General features: G+C 42.8%; 1 protein-coding gene across 1 annotated transcript; it reads right to left on the bottom strand.

The window, feature by feature from the left end:
• Nucleotides 1-21,344: 21,344 nt before the first annotated feature.
• Nucleotides 21,345-21,978, bottom strand: LOC127295734 (putative lipid-transfer protein DIR1). Its single transcript, XM_051325721.2, has one exon. The coding sequence runs from the start codon at nucleotides 21,899-21,901 to the stop codon at nucleotides 21,587-21,589; it is 315 nt and encodes a 104-aa protein (XP_051181681.1). The 5' UTR covers nucleotides 21,902-21,978; the 3' UTR covers nucleotides 21,345-21,586.
• Nucleotides 21,979-22,490: the final 512 nt, after the last annotated feature.

Raw genomic sequence — 22,490 nt, 5'->3', positions numbered from 1 at the left:
CCTAGTTGTGTGCATTTTGTATCCATATTCTAAATCCTAGATAATGCACTAATCTTGGGGGAGCTCTCCTATATTTGTTATATAAACTTCTCTTGATCTTTATCAAAAATTTGGTTTTGGGAGTCATAAATTTTCCTTTTGGTACTGTGTGCCATCATAAAAAGTGTCGAGGGTTTGGTTTATTTGTTGGAACCTTGCTCTCTTGGGAGTTGGTTATCTCATTCCTTTGTGCTTAGGTTTAATTAGCTTCTTATAATGAGATAAGTCTTTGGAGTCAATCTTGTGTTGATTTGATTCTTTGATATAATTTGGACAACCATTGTCTCTTGGTTTATTTGGTGTTTTGTCCAAATTGTATCTTCCTTTGGTTCTTGAAAGTATTGTGCATGCATATTTAATATATGTATATCTTATGGCATGTGTCACTTTCTTTGATCCAATATATAGGGTAAACTCCATCAAATCCTAATTTGGCTAAGATGTGCATGAAATTCAATTTCATATCTATATGCACATAGAATTGTGGAGTTTGTCCTATATGTTGTAGTGTGTCTAACTACTTCGGACCCAATTAGTTTGGGGACCATTTTGTACTTACCTTTGTGTTAGGTACAATGGATATGCATTGAATGCTTGTCTCACTCTTGGAAAGAAGTGGTGACTCAATGGTAACGTGAGGCAAGCTAGGATGATCAACGAACACATATCTACTACATCCACACCAATGCTATCTTGGTAACAAGTATCTTCTCATGCATACTTTTCTTGTATCCAACCTTATGGTTGCATCTTGGCATGAATCTCTTGATTTGCAAATGTTGTGCTTCTTGCAAAAGTCTTAATGAAACCTCTTTATTGTGAATGTGAGTAATTTGAGATGAGTGCATTTGTTGGGAAGTATTTTAAATCATGCTCATGATTCATCCATCCCAACTATGCCTATCTAGCAATTTTGTTGCATATCAATTCCTCAAGGCTCTCACATGTGCAATATAGATGAAAGTGCAAATTTAGTTACTTCTTTTGGTATCCCCGTTTGTGATACTTGTTGCCTTTCTCAAATGCATCCCAACTATCTTCTATCCCTTGTTGATATTTGTGATGTATTTTAGTTGTTTGTGGTTGAAGTTCATGAATGTACAATAAGATAATATTGAGCCTTTGGCCATGCTATTAAGCAAAAATCTTATTGGTATATTGCATGACTTCGTCTTGGATATCATGCTATTTTTCTTGTGTATCTATTTGGTGTGTGCATGTTTCTTTGTGGATAAATATCTTTGTGATATTGTCCACTTAGAGAAACTTATACACATAAGAGATGATACATCTCCATTTGATATCTTATTTATTTGTTGCATGTTGATTGGTCATGCTAAGAAATATAATTCATTGAAGACTATGATGATGCTTTTTGCTCATCCATATAATAGTCTTATAATATGCTTTATCATGCCTTTCACATATCCTCTTGGTTGAGCCTTTTATTATGGTGCCTCTTACTTATTGCTCAACTATTTGTTTGTTGCAAGTGTTAAGCTTATTTCTCTATCTATGATCTATTCCAAATGTTTGTGTTTTAAATGGTAATGAGGGAGTGAGGATTCCATGTTATGCATATTGTATTCAAAGACAACATTTTAATTTATGCATGTACCTTGGGGAGCTTCCTCATTTGATTTAGAGCACTATCTTGTGGTGATCATTAGAGTTTGATTCACTTGGTATATTTTATTTTTGAATGATATTATGGGAGTGATGATTCCATGTTTGTGCACTTTATACTCTAATGGAAATTGTCTAGTTTTGTGCACAAACCTTGGGGAGCTTCCTCATATTATTTAGAGCAATCTTCTTGATCTTATCATAATATCTATCTTTCTTTTGGTATCTTCCTTGTGGTTCATTTGGTTGCTTGCTTCATTTGTTGAAGCTTCTTGACTTTGTTATCTTTTTGCAATCTTTGATCCTATCTATAGTGTGATTCCTTCCGAATATTCGTCATTGGATATGAGCATTTGATTCCACTCAAATTATGAGAAATGCACACGCTATGGAGGAACTCTCACTATATTGGCCTTCTAAATTTTTCACCCATTTCGGCAATTGGTGCCAATGGGGGAGAAGTTTGGAGGGTTTAAGGAATTTGGTTATGTCTTTGCTTTGTGCTTAAGCATGTGCTTTTATTGCATTGCATCTTGTTGCTTTGCATAGTTGAATATTTAGAGGAAACTCCACTAGGCTTTGAATGCCAATATATGCAATGAAAGTCAAGATCATTCACACATGCATATATTATGGGGGAGTTTGCTCTATATATTCAACTTATTTGTTACTTCAATTCCTTATATAAACCCTCTCAAAGAGATTGTCATCAATTACCAAAATGGGGAGATTGAAAGTGCATGGAGCCCCCATGTGTGGTTTTGGTAATTAATGACAATCCCTATGGACTAATGTTTGCATTGAGTTATATTTGTAGGAGTTGTCCATAGGCAATTCTTGAACCATATGTTGGCTTCAAGGTTGCAATAAGAAGAAATTGATGAAGGATATCAAGTGTCAAGTATGTCTTGAAGATGAAGATGAAGTGAGCCCTCAAGCTACTTCAAGACATCAACATGATGAAGAATGAAGAAATGAAGTGCAAGTTCAAGATGAGCCATCTCGAAGAGATCCTTTGCTTGAGTCTTGCCATCCATATGGTGATCATGGATATGTGAAGATGCGCCGAAGAAGAAGCTCTCCCATGGTGGATTATGGGGGAGCAATCCACATGGTGGTCATGGTTATGTGAAGATGCGCCGAAGAAGAAGCTCTCCCATGGTGGATTATGGGGGAGCAATCCACAAGACTTCGTCAAGCAAGCACAAGCAAGAAAGGCGTTCCATCTTGTTGAGGTCAAGATCGTCGTCATCGAGCTCAAGTGGAATGCGCAAGTATAAGGTTTGCTCTTGATAGGGTTTGTTTCTCACCGGTCTCATGGTGTAGTTGGAGACCGGTTTATAGTTTAGTTGCCGTACTATCAAGAGGGCTCTCGAGTGAGTAACTTGATCGTATCGTTCGGAGAGAGCTCAAACCTTTGCATCCTTGCATCATCTTTCTTGGTTGTTATTTGGACCTTATCCATGTGATGTTTTAGAGCTTGTGCTTATTCTCATGACAAGCTCTAGTTCATCGAAAACGGATTTCGCATAGATCACTTGTTGCGTTTTCGAGTTTGGTTCATCATCTTTCTTGGTTTTATTTGGATCTTATCCATGTGATGTTTTAGAGCTTGTGCTTATTCTCATGACAAGCTCTAGTTCATTGAGAATGGTTTTTGCATGGGCAACTTGTTGCATTTTCGAGATTGGAGGTTTTACCGGTATGTCTTTTTGAGATAGGTCAAACCTTTCTTCATTTGTTTCTATCCTCCTTTGCTGGACTATGATGTTTCTATGCATATTGTTGTAGAGCTCGTTGTTGTGATTTCAACGAGCCCAAGATCATCGAAATCGGAGTCCGGATGCAAAAGTTATGCCCGTTTTAGTTTTGGTGTTTCTGCAGTTTTCTTAGGCCGGATATTTTGGAAATATCCGGGCCGGATTATCCGGGCCGGATATTTCGGAAATATCCGGCCCCCAAATCGTCTAAGGACCGGAAGAAAAGCAGCTCTGGATAGGGGCCGGATTTTTGGCCGGATTTTGTCCAGGTTTTGTCCACGAGGCCGGATTATCCGGCCCCGGATAATCCGGCCCCAACTTGGGCCGGAATATCCGGCCCTGTTTTTGCCCAAACGGCTCGATTTTCTTGGGGGGTATAAATACCCCCCTTCTTCCTCCTTGGGCTGTGCTTCTCTCACTCTCTCTCTCCTCCATTGTTGAACTAGAGAAGCTTGCACTATCTCTCAATCCCTCCATGATTCTTGCCCCCATTTGAGGGAAAAGAGAGAGGAGATCTAGATCTACTTTTCTACCAATCAAATCCATCTCTTTGTGAGTGGAATCCTCTAGATCTTGATCTTGGTGTTCTTTGTGAATTCCTTTGTTCTTCCTCTCTTATTCCCCCAATAGCTTTTGTAGCTTTGTTGGAATTTGAGAGAAAAGGACTTGAGCATCTTTGTGGTGTTCTTGCCATTGCATTTGGTGCATCGGTTTGAGTTCTCCACGGTGATTCGTGGAGGTGAAAGCAAGGAAGTTGTTACTCTTGGGTTCTTGGAACCCTAGACGGATTCTAGGCCTTTGTGGCGATTTGTTGGGAGCCTCCAATTAAGTTGTGGATGTGTGCCCCAATCTTTGTGTAAGGCCCGGTTTCCGCCTCGAAGGAAATCCCTTAGTGGAACCGTGACCTAGGCCTTTGTGGCGAGGGTCACCGGAGATTTAGGTGAGGCGCCTTCGTGGCGTTCGGTGTGTGGTGTGAGTACCGCATCTTGGGGTGAGGCCTTTGTGGCGTTGGTGTGCATCGAGCAACCACACCTCAAGGTGAGCCTCTTGTGGCGTTCGGGAGCACTAAGCAACCGCACCTCTCCACCGGAGATTAGCACTCGCAAGAGTGTGAACTCCGGGATAAATCATCGTCTCCCGCGTGCCTCGGTTATCTCTATACCCGAGCTCTTTACTTATGCACCTTACCTTGTGATAGCCATCGTGCTTGAAGTTATATATATCTTGCTATCACATACTTGCTTGTATTGCTTAGCATAAGTTGTTGGTGCACATAGGTGAACTCTTGCTTAGAATAAGTTGTTGGTGCACATAGGTGAACCATAGTATATATGCTTTGGGCTTGACAAAGTAAACGCTAGTTTTATTCCGCATTTGTTAAGCCCATCTCGTAAAAGTTTTAAATCGCCTATTCACCCCCCCCCCCTCTAGGCGACATCCGTGTCCTTTCAGGTGCTTCTTGAGCTTCGGTGGCAGTCATGTTGTAGTAGCGGCCGTTGTTGTTCTGGTTCTTTCTTGCGACAAAGCGGCGTTGGTTCTGAGCAGGTGCAGCGGGGTTGCCGGCGAGCTTGGCGAGACGCTTGGGACACTCGTTGGAGTAGTGCCCCACTACACCACACTCATAACATGTGATGGTGGTCTTGTCCTGCTTGTTCGCAATGGGGATCGCGTTGCTTCCAGTCCTAGGGCCAGTGTTGTTGTTGTTGTTGTTGTTGTTGTTGTTGTTGTTGTTGTTGTTGTTGTTCCCGCTGTTGTTGTTTGTTGGGGTTGTTGTTGCTAGTGTGATTGTTGTGGTTGTTGTTGCCTCCGGGCTTCGGGGGTCCTCCGTGGTTGGTGGTGTAGTTTGGGCGGTAGTTCTGGGCAGGGGGCTTGTTGTATTTTGGAGTATATCCTCCAGATGAGTTGTTGCGGTACTTCTGGGTATTGCTGGACCCATGCTGATTCATCATCCGGCGCTTGCGGTTCTCATTGGCTTGGTGAAGCTTCCCTTCCATCTGGATGGCGGAGTCCACTAGGACTTCCAGGTCAGCAAATGGAATGTTGACCAGTACAGTCTGCATCTCGTCATGGAGTCCGTTCAGAAATCTTTCCTTCCTCTTCTCATTGGTGTCGGTCTCGTCCGGGGCGTACCTTGACAGAGTAAGAAATCGGTCGCGGTATTCTACCACGGACATTCTGCCTTGCTTGAGTTCACGGAACTCGTCTCTCATCATCTTGATCAGTCCTTGGGGCACATGGTACTTGCTAAACTTCAGCTTGAAATCCTCCCAAGTCATGAACTGACCTCCGTTCATGGCACGGGTACTTGTCCACCAAGCGCGGGCTGGTCCGGCAAGATAGTGGTTTGCAAACAAGACCTTCTCGTTGGCTTCCACTCCGGCTACTTCCAGGTTGTTCTCGATAGTCTGGAGCCAGTCATCGGCATCGAGGGGCTCTTCGGTCTTGTTGAAGATAGGTGGGTTGGTGTTCTGAAAGTTCTTCAGTTTTGACCCAGGGTGGTCGTGGTTTCCATGGCCGTTGTTGTTCTGAGCGAGCTGTTGCAGTGCAGCAATGTTGGCTTGGCGTTCAGCTCTCTCGGCTTCTCGGTCGGCCATCATCATCTGTAGCATCTGCATCATGGCGTCCTGGGTGGCGTTGCGGGTTGGTGGGGCCATCTGAGTATCGGAGTAGATGATAAGATAAGAGGGAAATTTCTGCGGTTTGTTTGAATTAAAGTTCACGAAGTTCAAAACTTGAAAACTTGAGTAGTGTTGAGGGGGTCAAACCAACAACACTTTTTCATTCATACCAAACATCACACATTACAAATCTAGCACACCGTTGGTTTGAAGAACCATTCATTCGCTCTACGATACAAGGGGGTCCTGATACAACTCACACCTACTTAAGTGCTGGGGTGATACTACTCTTCAGGGGGGATTCTTCGTTGTTACAGGTAATGTGCTTGGCGCGAGGCGAGGGCGTTGTCCAACTCCTTGCGGGTCTTGTACAGCATGAAGTCGAGGTGTGCTACATAGTGGTTCATCTCCGTGTACGGGGGCATGGTCATCGGTGTTCCCATGGGGTCATGTCTTGGGTAGTAGATGAAGCGAGTGTTCTTGATCTTGTTCTCATTTTGTCCACATAGACGGGAAATTGCTTCTTGCATCGCTCTGACTAGTCCTTCCTTCCAGGTGTTTCCCGTTACAGAAAACCATATGGTTTCCCATACCGGGGCTCCAAGCTTTCGGCGTATATCAGCAGAAACTTCCCACCGAGGTGGTCCTCCGGAGTGATTGTTGAGGGGTGTTCCGAAGAACTCGGGACACAGGCGTCCTAGGTATTCCACTAGTTGCTTCAAGTCTTTCTCGAACATCAGGTTTCCTCCGCGACCAAGCTGATAGCACTCCCATTTGTACTCCATCTGTGAGCAATGAGGATGAGTAAGTTAAAGAGTGGTCAAGTGTGTAAATTTTTATGTAGTTCTCCAGGAAAAAGTAGAGCATGAAATTCTCATTTTGAAACAGATCTCAAGGATAAGAGGGAGAATAAGTTTTCATAAATATTCACTTCCTTTTGTTTTGAAACTAAGTTTTTCAGACGTCCATTCTATCTAGGGTCTCCTAAGGTCAAACAATGGCTCTGATACCAACTTGTCAACACCCGGATTTTTAAGTCCGGATGCCTATTATGTCATACATCGCAATCCCAGGAATATTGTTGTTGCGAGGCATAATAGTTAAGTATCACAGTCATCATTCATTACAAACCATAAGGTCTTACAAATTGGAATCACATGATCCATATTACATGAATAGTTGATCTATTGATCAACGAACAAACACAAGTTCATAGTTCATAGCGGAAGCGTAAGATACAAGGACTCTTAAGTCCACAGGCCAACGCTTGACGTCGGAAGACTCCTAGTTGTCGTAGACATCTTGGTTGCCGTCATCTTGATAGTTCTGTTCCTCTTCATAGTCTGGCCATTTGAATAGCCAGGGACACAGCCGTGAGTACTTTAAAGTACTCGCAAACTAATACTAAGGTAAGTGCTAGACATTCTAATATGGTTTGCTAAGCTCTAGTTTATTTGCATAAAGCCAATTTTAGTTCACAAGTTATTTGAGAAAAGCGTATTCAAGTGCTAACTAACTCAAGTGGGAACATTAGTGTCATTCCCACCATTCAAGTGGTGATTTCAATTCAATTCACCACAATTCATTTCACCATCATCTTTCAACATAAATTTTCAATGATATGACATCGGAAACTGTATGGCCTTTCCAACCGTCCGTAACCGTGGACGCGGCTATTCGAATAGATTGACACTCTGCAGAGGTTGCACACTTGTGCCACAACATTTGATTTCATCCGTTGGGATTACCCCGAATCATCGTAACACAGTACGCGGATCATCAACCATAACCTTTCACTTACAAATCCTAGTATGAGCACCTCTCCCCATGAGCTTGGCCTCCCAGTGAAGACCAACTGTCAACCTGGGAACTGCACAGGGCTTGGCCGTACAATTCACCTCAGTTTCACATCATTTCTCAACAACGGAGGCAGCCTCAAGCATAACCCCGATGACGTGTGTTCAGAGGGAACCCATACTAAGATGCATAAACTTCCAGTTAAGCCCTACCCATAATCAGGTATTGTGGGGGTACTTAATAATTGGAAAGGTATCGCATTCAAACCAACATCATGTTTATCAAAAATCACCATCTTCTCTTTGTCATATTCACCTTTAAAAATCATTCAATGGAATGCTTCATCATTCCAAGGTTTCAAATTCATTTCAATTCACATTGTTCCCATCTAGAGTAGTCAAGTTTTATTTCATTAGCACTAGCTCTAAATCATGAGGGGTGCTATCTTGCTTTGCTTGATTGAGACTACTTCACTACTCTAGTAACCATCCTTTACTTTGACCAAAGTTAACTATAAAAGTAACTCTTGGAAAAACAACAAGTAAAACTTGTAAAATAAAAACTTGGGATAGTCTTATGTAAGAAAAGGTAAGATTCATGGTGCCTTGCCCCAAGGGGCTTTGCACTTTGCAAGAATATTAGCTTGCATTGGTGTTAGCTTGCCTTGGTGGTTGAGGTGGTCAAAGTGCTCTTCTTCTTCTGGGTAGAATCCTTCCTCTTCCTGGTATTCTCTGGCACTAGCGTCTATATACGAATACGAGGATACAATCACCAAACAACACTTAAGTATCCTTAATTAGCCTTAATGGCTCACTCCACATGATCTAGCATCATTACTTAACATTACTACTTAACATTAATCTAGGGTTTCTTACTTAGGGTAAGAGAAATACTTCTCTTCTTATATATGTAAATGATAGTTTCCATATAGTTTTTGAGAAATAATTTCCTCTCATTGAATCTTCATAAGATTTAATTTCCTCAAACAATTATACATGAGATCATGTTGACATAAGTCAACCATTCATCATTATCATGTGAGAAAATGATTTAAATGAGGTAGACCACCTCATACTATTTAATAGGGCTACATATGATTTAAATCTCCAAGTAATTCATATAAGTGAGTTTGGCTAGGGGTCCAAACATCACATGAATTCATGTGAGACAAGGTTTAAATAAAGTATAAGACTTCACATAATTTACTTAATAGTTTTGGACAATATCAACTACATAAACTAGCCATATTGTCCATTAATTAAACTAGGGCATGATCATGCAAAGGGACCACACCATTTTATTGCATAAACAATTAGTGTAAGTCAAATGTGAGCTATTGGAGTTGGAATTAACTTAATATCTATTTTGGTTGATTTTTAATAATTATTTGAATAGGGAAAAGTCCCTGCCTTCTTCTTTTTATTAGATTAATTCTACAACTAATTTTGATATGGGACCAGTGGCATTGGATAGATCTTTTCTCTAGCTTTCCAACAACATAAAGTTCATCAAATTTGGTTGGGTAGATTTGAAACTATTCAATTTCTAAAACAGGTTCAGTATTTAAATTTATACCCAATTTATTTAACAGGATTTGAAAAATGGGCCGGCGGGAAATTAAACGGGCCAAAAGATTTGAAAAGCCAGGGGGCAGCCCAACTAGCGTTGTGGGCCAACTGACAGAGGGGCCCGCACGTCAGCGACTCTATCTTACCGAATCGGTACCGTTCAACGTGCGCCGTCGGATTAGAAGCAGATCGTGCGGCCGAGGCTCGTCGTCTCCGTCGAGGAGAGAGGCTTGCTGCCGCGGCGGAGGTAGGGGGTCGGCGGCGCGACGGAGGTTCCCGCGGGGCTCTGCGGTGTGCGAGGCGACGTTGTCGATGGTGCTGAAGCTCCTGGTAGCAGTGGCGAGGTGCGGGGAAGCGTGGATCAACGGCATCGAGGTACTGGCTCCGGCGGAGGTGATCTTGGGATTGGAGCTTCTCCGACGATGTAGTGTGAAATTGAGGGGTGGAGAAGGGTCAGAGAGAGGAGGGGAGCAACTTTGCTGTGGAGAAGGAGGCGGGGAAGTGGCTCTATTTATAGGAGCGCGGGGTGGCTGCGGGACAGTGGTGGTGGCGACATGCGCGCGGCGTCGCCGGCGATGAAGAGGGGTAGGAGGGGGCAGGGCGAGGTAGCTGTGATCATGGCGGTGCTAGAGAGCTAGACGGTGAGGTGGGGGACGGTCCTGGCAGGCGAGGGCGATGGCGAATGCTGGCAGCACGGGCGCGGAAATCCGGCGATGATGTCGACGGCGGCGGCGCTCGAGCGAGACAAGGAGCGTGTCTGGCGGGATCCTGGCGAGGTGGCGGAGCTCAACGCGAAGGAATGGGGTCCGGGGAGGGCGTAGCTCGTCGGGGCGGCAGGTGTCCTGTGGGTGCCCGTGGCGTGCGCGCTGCGACGTCCATGGCATGCCTGGCCGCCATGGGCGCGTGTTGGTCTGGCGCCTGCCAGCTTCCTCCTCGACAAGCAATGGTGCTAGGTGGTGTAGAGGGATGCTGTGGAGCCAAGAGACATGGTGGCCAGGGTGGTGAGTGAAGGGGAGGAGAAGGAGAGGGACATGGCCGGCATGGCCATGCCATGCTAGCATGGCTAGATCCTCCTAGGGTTCCTGTGGTTTGGCTAGGGTGAGAGGAGTCAAGGGGACCAGAGAGAGAGATTTGGGGCAGGTTAGGGTTAGGTAGGGCACTATTTCAAATAGTGTTGCATTGTTCCATAATTGCAATTTGATGTAATTTACCAAATTTTGTTTGATTCAAAAGGTGGCAAGAATTGGAAATGTGGTATTTATTTGAGTTGTATTTGACCAGAGAAAGTGAGGTGTGGTGGTGGAAATTTCCAATTCAAAATATTGCAAAAATTAATAAGTGTGAGATTGTGGAATATGATAAAATGTTCCAACTTTGGATAAGCATAGCATTTGATCTAGAAAGAATTTGGCATGGTGGTCTTTACAGAAAGTGTTCACCTTGATGTTGTATTGGATGAGGTGCAAAGAGTTATCAAAGTTTAGTTTGAAAATTTTGAATTGCAAGGGCTCAAAGTAGTGATCAGACTAAAAATGGCAGATTTGACCATTATCACATGTGATCACAACTTGAGTTTGAAATTCATTTGAATTGTGTTTCTTTGATTCCAAAAGTTGTAATAAGTGTTTATTAATATTATTCAACTAATGTTGAAGACCAAATTAGGCTAGGGTCAAAATTTATAAAAATGGCATAAGCCATATGTGAGGGTTTTGTGATTTTCTAACTTTTATCCTTTTATTTCTCTTTGCTTCATTTTGACAAGAGTGATGTTTATTTAGTGTTAGATTGAGTTAGGTGAAAGGTTCAAACCATTTTGAGACAATGGACAAGGCTAGGTCAAGATTTGATAATTTGGCTAAGTGCCACATATGCCTCTATGCATATGTTTGATTTTATTTTGTTTCTTACTTGAATTGGTTGGTAATTGCTTTGTTGAGTGTGTTGAGGTATTTCAATTCATCTACTCAAGGTAGACAAGGCAAAGCTCATCATTTTCAAAAAGTATCCATAGGCTTGCATATGCCCTTTTTCTTAAATAAGATCTTTTCTTTTTATTTTATTTTTCCAAGATTTATGACAAGATGGATGAGGTTTAAGGTTTAGTAATTTTTGCCATGGTTCACCACCATTTAGCAAAGTAAGAAAGGTAGAGTTTAAAATCTTCATATTAGGGCTATATGCCCACATATGTCTTTTCCTTTATTTTGGGTTTCTCAAAATAGATCCAAATGATTTTTGAGAAGGTTAGGGTTTAGGGTTTTTCTTATTTGATTTCTTTCTCTTTGATTTTATTTGGTTTGTGATCTTCATTTGATCACTTTAGGGTTTTAGGGTTTATCACATAAGCATAATAACACTCATCATGGCAAAACACAAGTATTAAGTATGAGCACTAAGCATAGCACTCTATTTAAGAAAAGTTTTTGTTGGTTCTCATTTTTGGAAAAAGGAAATTCATTTTCTCTTTGTTTTGGAAATTTGGGGTGTTACACCAACCAAGTTAGGTAGGCCCATAGAGGGGCACCCCAGCCCAGCAAGGGCTGGCCGGCCACCTCCCCCTCATATAAGGAGGTGGGGTGGCTAGGGTTAGAGATAGACAAGTTTAGGCTAAATATTAGGGTTTACCCCATTGCGTGTGTTCACGTGTATCATCCCTCCGGGGGTACGGCGCTGCCGTTTATCTATTATATCCGCTGTGAAGGTTCTTGTGTTCATCAAGGATTATCTAGCTCAAGGTTTGAGGCGTATCGTTTATCGATCTGTTGCTTGCTGGATTCGTTCCCTCTTCTCCAGGCTGCGTTCATCGCGTTATTTGGGAGGATTTACTACCCCGTGTTCTCGCTGTGAAAGATCGGGCATCAACCTAGGAGGATCTGCTGGGATCCCTCTTATCATGTGGTATCAGCCAACCGGACCATGGGCCGGCACAACCGGTCCCCAGGCCGGTCCAACCGGGCCCTGGGCCGGGTAGGCTACGGCAGATGTTGTTGTTTCTCCGGCGATGTAGGTTGATCATGTTGCTGTTGCGGTGGTTTTTCCTGCTGCTGATGTTGTTCCGTCTCCGACGTCGTTAGCTGATGCTACCGCTGCTATTGCTTCGTTTGCAGATGATGTGTGTGGCATACGGTGTTCGCGTGGCACGAAGTCCGGTTATGTTTTCAATGATTACCTTGACATACGGAAGGGAGTACAGCGTCATGTGTCCAAACTAAAGTGGTATTTACACCATTATGCGACAGTTGAGGAATATGAACATTGGGAAGGGAACATGGAATTGGGTTTCACTCGTTGTCGCCGATACGGAGGAAAGTTCACTGGTTATGATGCGTATATTCTCACTCACCGGCGTGTGGACGAGGAGTTGTACGATTATTGGTGTAATGCGGTTGACAGAGGAGAGTTTGATTATACTTGGAAGGACTTCAAGACTTTTCTTCGTGGAGGTTTATGGTTACCGTTGGAGGAACGTGAGCAGCCGTCAAAAGTTATACATGCAATAGAGGAAGTGGGCAAGTGTATAGTTCCTATTCAGGAGGTTGTTCCACTACCAACAGTCACTGAGGGCGAGGTGATATCTTCAGAGGATAGGAAACCTGGCTCTGATACCAAGAGCACTACTATGACTGTTGAGGAGGATGTACCATTGAGCGGGCTGAATATGCAACTCAAGAAGGTACAAGATGATGTTTGCAAGGCAGTTGACAAGAGTCAGCGGTGGAGTTTGTTTCAGACTCAGTGCATTATCAAGGGCAAGGCTTGCAAGTTGATGATTGATGGTGGTAGCTGTACTAATGGCATTAGCAAGGCGATGGTGGCAGCATTGGGGTTGTCTACATGGCGTCTTCCTGAACCTAAACGTCTTGAGTGGTTGAATAGTTGTGGTATGCTGAAGATTACTCACAAGGTGCGTGTGCCATTTACAGTTGATGATTATGTTGATGAGATAGAGTGCGATGTGTTGCCATTGGAGGTGTGTGGATTGCTACTTGGGCGTCCTTGGCAGTATGATCGCAATGTGACACATGCTGGGAGAGCAAATACATATTCTTTTATGCATGCTGGCAAACAGCGGACTTTGAAGCCTTTGGGTGATGATCATATCAAGTCCGATGTGGAGTTAGTGGTGCGTAAGGAGAAGTTGCACAAGCCTACAGTGCATCATGAGGTACATGATGTTCCGAGCATTGATGTTGGTGATGTTTCAGCCATGCCTGTAGATGACAAGACAGTTCTTGTTGGTGACAAGCCGGATGAAGCTACACTTGTTGTTGATGTGGATGTTGCAGCATGTGCTACAGTTCCAGTTTGTGTTGATGCCAGTATACAGACTGATGATGTTTGTGTTGATTATGTTTCAGTACATGTGGCGCAGATGCGCGTGGGAGGAGTGGGAGGCGAGCGCGTCAGTGGAGACAGTGGGAAGCGGCACTACCGTGCTAGGAGTACTGCAATCCAGTTTTCCGCGACACCGCGGATGCATCGAGGCAAGGATGTACGTGTGAGACATCTATGTGGCCCAGGAATTACACATCTTGTGCAGGGTCATGTGCAACGACACAATGGTCCATTAAAACCTCGCAAGAGGAAGGTATTGGTGCCGAAGTCCAAGTTCATGTGGAGGAAAAAGGAGGCGCCAAGTGCTGTCTCAAGTCAAGCAGGCCGCGAGGGAGGATGTGGTGTGGAAGGCAAGCAAGACTTGAGGACGGCGAGGACGTGTCATGTTCATATCACGTCACCTTTTCCACAAGACCCTCATGCGTTGGGAACAACCCCGGTTGGCACCAGTCCAGGGGCTGGTTTGAACCAGGCCATCCGGTGGGACGGCCGGTCACGCCGGGCGAGAAACCGTGCCAGCAGGAAAACATGTTATACAAAAACTGTGATAACTTTTGTGTACGGACCCCAATTAACATGAAACCAATTTTGTTGGAAAGATAACGATGAATATAACCCCAATAGGATATTTTTAGATGTTTTTAGAGAGGGAGTCTCCCACCGTCAAGAAACGGTGAAGACGTCCAAACTCGAAAACGCAATAGAAGATGCATGCGGATTTCGTTTTCGATGAACTTGGGCTTGTTGTAAAGCTAGCAACAAGCTCAAGAACCTCTCACAGAGAAACACCAAGAAGCAATAGGGATATGCAAAATATATGCAAAGGATTGAGCTCCCTAAGATGATGTGATCAAGTTACCCAACCGAAAGCCCCTCTTGATAGTGTGGCTATCTATCCTATAATGCGGTCTCCCATCAACCACCTTGAGACCGGTAAAAGGAAAACCTATAAAGGCCATACCTTTTCCTTGCGCATCCCGCTTAATCTTGATGATAACTCTTCAAAATCCACTCAAGCCGGAATGTCTCACTTGATCACTGCTGCTTCGTGAAGACTCACAAATTCTCCCCCATACACAATGATGGAAAAGCTCCATTGATGCACATCTTCACATGTCCATTATCACCAAATGGACGGCAAGCTTCAAGCAGTCCTCTTGAGATGCTCAACTTGAACTTGCCCAACTCAACCTTGATGACGATCACCACTTGACGTCATCCTCTCATGGGTTATATGAGATCTCACTTTTGATGCATGCACATGGAAAGGTACCTAACCCACATAGACAACACAAGGGAACATATATGATTGGTTAGTTCATAAAGCATGATTGACACGGCTTACCATACCACATAACTTCTCATGGCATATTCTTCATGCTTCATGTGTTGACCAATCTTGAATCTATTCTTCACTCTTTGTATTGGTCAACCTTGTACTTCTCATGCTCTACCATACTATCTTGAGGTGTATAAAGAATTCTTCACTTGGAATCAAGCACTCAAGATCTTGATCATTCGTTGCTTATCACATAAGCTAGAGCATGGCTAATATTTAGTTCCACATAAGAACTCTATCTTCATTTCTTCTTCTTGATCATATCACATATATATCTTCAAATCGATGATCTTGATGCCAATACACAAGGTATATCTTTATCTTCATGGCATCCATACTTGAATCCAACACATGGAATACAAGTAGTACCTATGGAGTATTCCTTCATATAAACTCAATGAAAACATTAGTCCATAGGGATTGTCATTAATTACCAAAACCACACATAGGGGAAATATACCCTTACAACCACCAAAGACATTAGAGCTTAGAGTAGATCTAAGCTATTAATAGAAGGTAAACATGCAAAATATAACAATGTAAATTTGCGGGAGGGAGAGCCGCAATCTCGCACCGTGGCCACGGTGGAGGTCGAGGACGAGCTAGCTTGACCGGAGGTAACAGCAGTAGATCCGGCCTCCGAACGCATGGATCAGAAAGACTTCACGACCAACGTGTCGCGTGGGAGTTTATTGGCATCAAAGCGAGGAAGATCCCCGGCCAGAAGCTTGCTTCCGCCTGTAGCTAGGTGTTTTTCCGGAGATTAGGTCATCGTAGTGGTTCTAAAGAAGGGCGGTTGTGGTCTGTGAAGTGGAGTGAGAATGGATAATGACGATTTTAGTCCTAATTTATGTAAGATAGTGGCAAGGGCTGCCTCTGTCCGATATGACGGGCCCACCTACCACACACATTTAGGCAGAAGCAATCATTTGCTTTGTATGATTATTGCACACGGAGAAGCCCAGAGCAGTCATGTACGAAATATTTTACCAAATTAGTTCTTTATAGCTCGTTGAACTTTTTCTAGTACATAAACTTGAAAGTTCTGAAGTAAGTTATGAATATCACACACGATTATTCAATGCAGGTTCCTGTGTGATGCACAATATAGCACACGGTTCTGTTGTACCAAAACTGTGTGTGATGTACATTGTAGTGCTTACCTTCTGTATGACATAACACACGTATTGTGTTGTGAGATGTACAATGGAGTGCTACATTACAATGAAGTGAAAAATGCATACATTTCAAATAGAAAAACAATATTCGCAGTTCATTGAAAATGTATAATTTAATTATATAGAAGGATCGATGGTCCATTACATCATCTATACATTGAGCCGATCCCTAATTCTTTTGTAATCGACTAGATACCAGTATGTCCTACCTACCTCGAAGCCGAGTCGAGCATCAAGAGCGGCATACTTTATATGGTCATAGTGCAATGGAAACTCGGACCAGTTGTCGTATTTGATACAATTGCTATCCTTCTTCACAACCTCTGTTACAATGTAATGGTTGCACCAAGCGTACAGAAAAATGAGGATATTTGTTCGTCGGGTTCGGGATCATCCTCTGGAGGTTTTGCGCCTCCAGAATGGTTGTGATGTTGTAGCACTTGAGCATCTTCACATTGTTGCCAGCTGCAGCGCCGCAAAATTTGATTAAATTATCGCCAAGAAATTCCCGTAGAGCCTCTGGCAAAACATCAGCATGCACAATCTGGAAGACGAGGACCCCGTTGGCGACGCAGAGTTGGAGGACGACAACGCACTGCCTCTCCTCCAGTGGCAGCTTCTTATGGCTCCCTGGCTTTGCAAGTGTGTACTCGAAGTCCAGCCCACGCATTTGGTTGGAGCGGTGTCAAGGTAGTGCTCCTTCACCCTGCGGATCCACCTTTCCACCCTCGTTGCATGGAGGGTGAAGGTCACATAGAGGAGCATGTCTTGCTCGTAGAAACTGTGCTCCCTGGAGGGTGGCAGGAATGCCATTGGAGGAGATGCTTGCTGTTCTTGGATTTTCGTGCTCGCAGAAGTGTGGAAGAGATCGGCCGATCGAGAGAAGAGAGGTTGGAGGTTGATCTTCTAATCTTAGGATTTTATAGTAGGATATCTAATGCGAAAATGATTACATTTGAACAGTGTGATTGACGGCAAAGAGGTTGCACGTACACGTCAACAGAATACCAGGAGGCAACATCGGGAAGTTCTACAAACGAGTTCGAATTTATTACCGTTTGCAAAGGGTAGAAGAAAACGAGAATGACACATTAAAGAAAATGTCGCAAAAACTTTACACACGGCATACCATCTTCCCATTATTTGCGATGGTAGGCGTATAAACTGACAATAATTTATAAATGGGGCCATGTGCAAATATAATCTTACGGCGCAGAAAGTATTTCCTTGTGCGTTGTACTTTTGTGGGGGAACCATGCGCACATAATTCAAATTATTGGATGTCACTGTTATTCCGCACCACACATGAAAAATGCCTTTCGTGTGCCATGGAGGGCCTTAAAATGCCTGATCCGTACTAGTGCAAAGTCCAGTAAAAAAGAGAGAAATTAAAAAAGATGCAATACAAGTAATCAACAAGGAAACCGTAAAGACATCTATAGTGATGGATGACCAATCCATAGATAACACAATCATCCATGCTGGATAAAAATATCTTTCGATGTGTCCTCCAACCGTGCAGATACCTCGATAAACTGGTCTCAATTCTCCACATGTACGTTGTACAAATAATTAGGAAAAGAGCAAAGCTATGCACCGGTAGATAGCCATTTATTCAAAATTCATAGTTCACAAAATTTTATATCTCAAAAATCACATCAGGTCAATACAAAAACCAACAATCCGAATATCATAAATCACCCATGCATTTAGGATCCTATTAAAAAGCTGCCAGCCATCATGGCTGAGAAAATCCTAAGCAACGATCAATAGTTGGTTGCATCTAGTAACCATAAACTTCTGCTTGTCCTTGGGTAGAAGGAGTCACCACTGATGTATCTGATGCACATCCAAGTGGATAACCTGCATAAAATTGAAGCTCATATCATTGAAGGCGAGGTTATTTTTGCAGCTCCAAATTGACCAACATAAAGCGGAAACATCTATGTCTATCCTACCTTTTTTTGGCATCAATACAATTAAGCCAATTCAAACGTATTCGTTATATTAGTTGGTGGAGGGATATTAAAGTTCAAGTGAACAATTCACCATGACGAGCAAAAGGGGACGAAAGAAGAAAAAAATCACAGAAGCAACATTTTTTACCCCCATCACATTTTCTTTTACTAAGATTTAATTTCATGTTTTTCTGTAAAGAGAAAAAGAAAGTGCATTCGGTCAAGGATACTATAACGACACGAATATGAAACAGTAACTTGCATATACTTTTTACAAAGTTTCTAAAAACTATATCCATGGCTCAGAGCTAGAGGTTAGCAGCTAACGAACATAAGGTACCAAGTAACTGAACTAACTTAGACAAAACAAATTCTCAAAAAAAAATTAGATAAAACAATTGACCATAGTTTCTTTATCAGCATAAGTTAGACAAGATAATATCCACTACAACATTTTGTGAGGAAAAATTACAATAAAGGAGTAAAACTTGGAGGTTTGATCTATGCATTATGTCGATATCTGTACGGAAAATGCATGTAGTCTTACTCTCCTGCTACTGACAACATTGTTCTTATTGCTGGCCACACTTCTATAGAACTACATGACTTTAAGCTCTGTGTGCTTCTAAGCCTCCGAGCCGAACTGTCGCCCCATTTTTGAGTGTTGAAAAGTAAGTTGAACTTATGGAACCATTTCCAACTCCAGTGGAAGGAACTAATATAAAGGGAACACCATAGCAGTAGGTGCATATTCCATCAGAATAATGGCTAGAATAATATTGCATGGCATAAACCAAAAATAATAAGTATCACTCGTTGGACATGCATGGTGCGTTTCTGACATTTAAAAAGAACGTACAAACAAAAGATTGCTGAAATGTAAACTGAACTTATGGAAGCATTGCAAGGGAACGGAAGAACACTATGGTGGTAGGTAAAAAGCATGTTGAATCCGTGCAGGTACGTAAAATTAATGGTTGCATTGTGAAGAGTAAACATAACACATAGGAGTCCATGACTCCGTTTTCGTCCAATTTTCTGTTAATTAACTGGGCAACTATCTTCTGCTTAATTAACTACGAGGCAGAGCTTTTGTCTTTTTAAAAAAATATAAGTCTATGACTAGTTGGACATGGTCTCGTTTTGGCATATAAATAGGATACATATGCAGAGCAGAAGAGTTATGAGCTAAAAGGTAACTGATACATACAGGTATGTCCTATGAGTACATGGATGAAACATCCAGATCGAATAGCTTTGCAGGGCTGAGTCATCGGGATCTCTCATTTAACTAGAATACATCACGTAAGCTCCGGCAGGGCCTTACTTTGCTAAACAAAATCTTCAGCTTCCCTCCATCGAAAAGCACATTGATCCACAAGACGAGCATTTGAACGGAGATGCCAAATAGGGCACTCGTAGGGCATATCCAAAGTCCAGAGAGGCTCACACCCCTACTATGACACGATCTTGTTTAGACCCTCAAGCTTGTTCGCTCGCGTCTCCTGCGCTGCGCGACGCCCCCTTGTTGCAGTTGCAATGCTTTTGGCACACCAAGCTGCATTTCCATCTGTCGGCACACCCACGGATCCGTCCACCTTTCTCGTTGTAAGTATGGTGACCAACCTGCCCCATTGCCAGCTATGTGATCCACCTCTAAATTTGTCATCATGGTCCTAGATCACTCCACTTGTCTTTAGGATTGATCTCACATGCATATGGAATGCAGATGTATTTGATTTTTGTCATGGATATGGAACCCAAGAGAATTTGACATGGATATGGAACCGGATGTATTTGACATGGGTATGGAAACCCAAGAGAATTGTTTTTAGGTGTACAGTGACAAAATTAACTTTTAATAAATAAATATGGTTGGTTAGTTTTTTGACCACGCCCATTTGTTTTCTTTCAGTCCGATGCAAACGTAGGGAAAGCACAACATCACTGTTCACAACTTTTTTTACTAACTCAGAGAAGCATTATGCGAGATACTACCAGGAAGCTTATAGACACATTGTCAGAAGCATGGGCCATTGCCAATTTGACATGCTCGCCAAGAATGATTCTCACATGTGTAGAGGTGTCGTAACATTTTGCAAATTTTGTTCAAAGAAATTTAATTTGCCTAGTTGGATCCCTCGTCATCCCCCATCATCTGTCTTCATGGTTGGTTCAGCATGGATGCAAGGGACAAGGTCGACACGCTGTGTACATTTGTGTTGTGACCATGCAGGGTTTAGTGTTTTACGACCATCATTGGATGCACTCGTGTGAATCACATGATGTAAATGAGACTATTTTTCGCTTTGATGGCACACGCTTTTTTCATTGGAATAAATGTTCGGTGGGCTGTAATAAAACTATGATGCTTTGGAAACTAGCATATCATTAATTATGACACAATTTTTTGGTAAATTAAATTAAATCTAAAGTCGCGGAAGCAAACTCTCCAAGAGATAGTAACACAATTTTTATTATGTCTAAAACGAAGTATTTTAGAAAATAATTTTTTTCGGATCAAACAAATTAGATGCGCCATTTTTTACGTGCCACGAAGCAACAAATAAATCATGTTACCAAAGGAATCAAATCTTAATTACTCCATGTAATAGGGCGCATGTTCCATCAAGACGCTCCAAAACATAACCCAATCGCATTCTGAAGCTTTGCAACCCATCAGTACACTATAGCCAACCACAGTCATGAACAAACAAGATAAGTGTCATCCATTCTTGGAGCGAAAACCTAAAATCGTTGGTCGGGCGACGACGGTGCTGGAGCATTCCTTTCTTAGAGGCGTTTTTTTTTTGAGAGTCCGTATTTTAGATGTTGTCTTGGTGGTGCATGTATGGCTGTTGTTAGGTCTGGGATACTGTAGTGGGATTTTTGTTTCTTAGTTTTCTTTTCTCTTTTTTTGGTTGTGTGCATCCGTATTGTCATTAGGGTGTTGCGTTGTTGCAGATGCTAGGTATAATTGGTATCTTTTGATATTAATATATTCTCTTTATAAAAAAAAGTGTCATCCATTCATATTGTTCCCATAATCCATAACATTACTTAGCTTGCAGTGCATTCCGGTACAAAATATCACTGCAAGCTGGTAGACAATTAGACCAGATATCATGATTCTACTTATATTCAGTCCTCCAAGTAAGGCACTTTTTGCCATCATTACAATTATAGCATACAGGCATACTATTCATCCATATCTTAGTGAGATAATTGAGCACACGTGAAATCACATAACACGTACCGGTAAGAACGAGTAGCACAAAGCCTTTCAAGTGCTCCTCCACTTATTTAGATGTATAAGTGTTGATGTATATGTAGACGGACAGTATAGATAGTACGTCCAATCCTCACTAGCAGTTCCTGGGCATAGTGAGACCGCACTTGCCGGGAAGCGCCATGGCGCGATTGGCATCGATGTGGTACATCCTCAGCCATACGCCGGCGACGCCTTTGTAACGGCAGATGCACGACAGGTTAGCCTTCCCAAGCGCGGCACAGCACTCAGACGAGGGGCCATTCGTGGGGTTGTTCACCGCCGCCGCGGGCTGGCAAAGCTTGAATTCGCCGTTTGACAAGCCGCATATGCCGTGAACACCTTCTGTTGCGGCGAGGGAGACCACCAAGACAAGCAGCAGTGCTGCAGCCAATGCCTGTGGCTTTGCCATGGATGCTTCTGATTTCTAGTCGATTGCTTCGTGGTTTGTGTCTTAGGTTTGCTTTGGGGATGTGTGAGACGATTGTTTGGTGTAGGGCTATATTTATAGGGGCACACCCTGGGCGTAGTGTGTGTTCGCATCAAGCAAGCACTTAATTAGATGCAACAAATGACCAAGAGTTTCCCGCATGTAGTAACACTATCACCTTATCATGGAAAAATCTGCACTTGGACTGAGTCCTTAGGTACGCATGAGTGATTACGACTGCCATATAGTTGCATGGTGCGTAAATGCGTAATGAAACATCGGGAGTAAGCCGCAAAGGCCAAATTCTTCGATATGCCCCCACTCGACCATTTTTGCGTTGAAAAAAAAGATGGCTCATAATAACATTTTGAAGATTGAATTGTTTAACTGACCAAGCCGATTAAGACGGCCACCAATTTGCTGCCGAATTATATGAATATCTTCATTAGCTCGTGACACTTTCTTCAATTCAGACTATAGGGACATAGCCGATAGGGTTGATCTTGGCAATTGGTGGGTGCTGATTATTTTCAGTAGTGCTGTTAGGGGGGAGCACCTGAAAAGATCGTAC

The sequence above is a fragment of the Lolium perenne genome, chromosome 4, assembly GCF_019359855.2.
Source record: "Lolium perenne isolate Kyuss_39 chromosome 4, Kyuss_2.0, whole genome shotgun sequence".
Classification (NCBI taxonomy): Eukaryota; Viridiplantae; Streptophyta; class Magnoliopsida; order Poales; family Poaceae; genus Lolium; species Lolium perenne.
The sequence above is the reverse complement of the archived record's forward strand: the minus strand, read 5'-3'. Positions and strand labels throughout refer to the sequence as shown.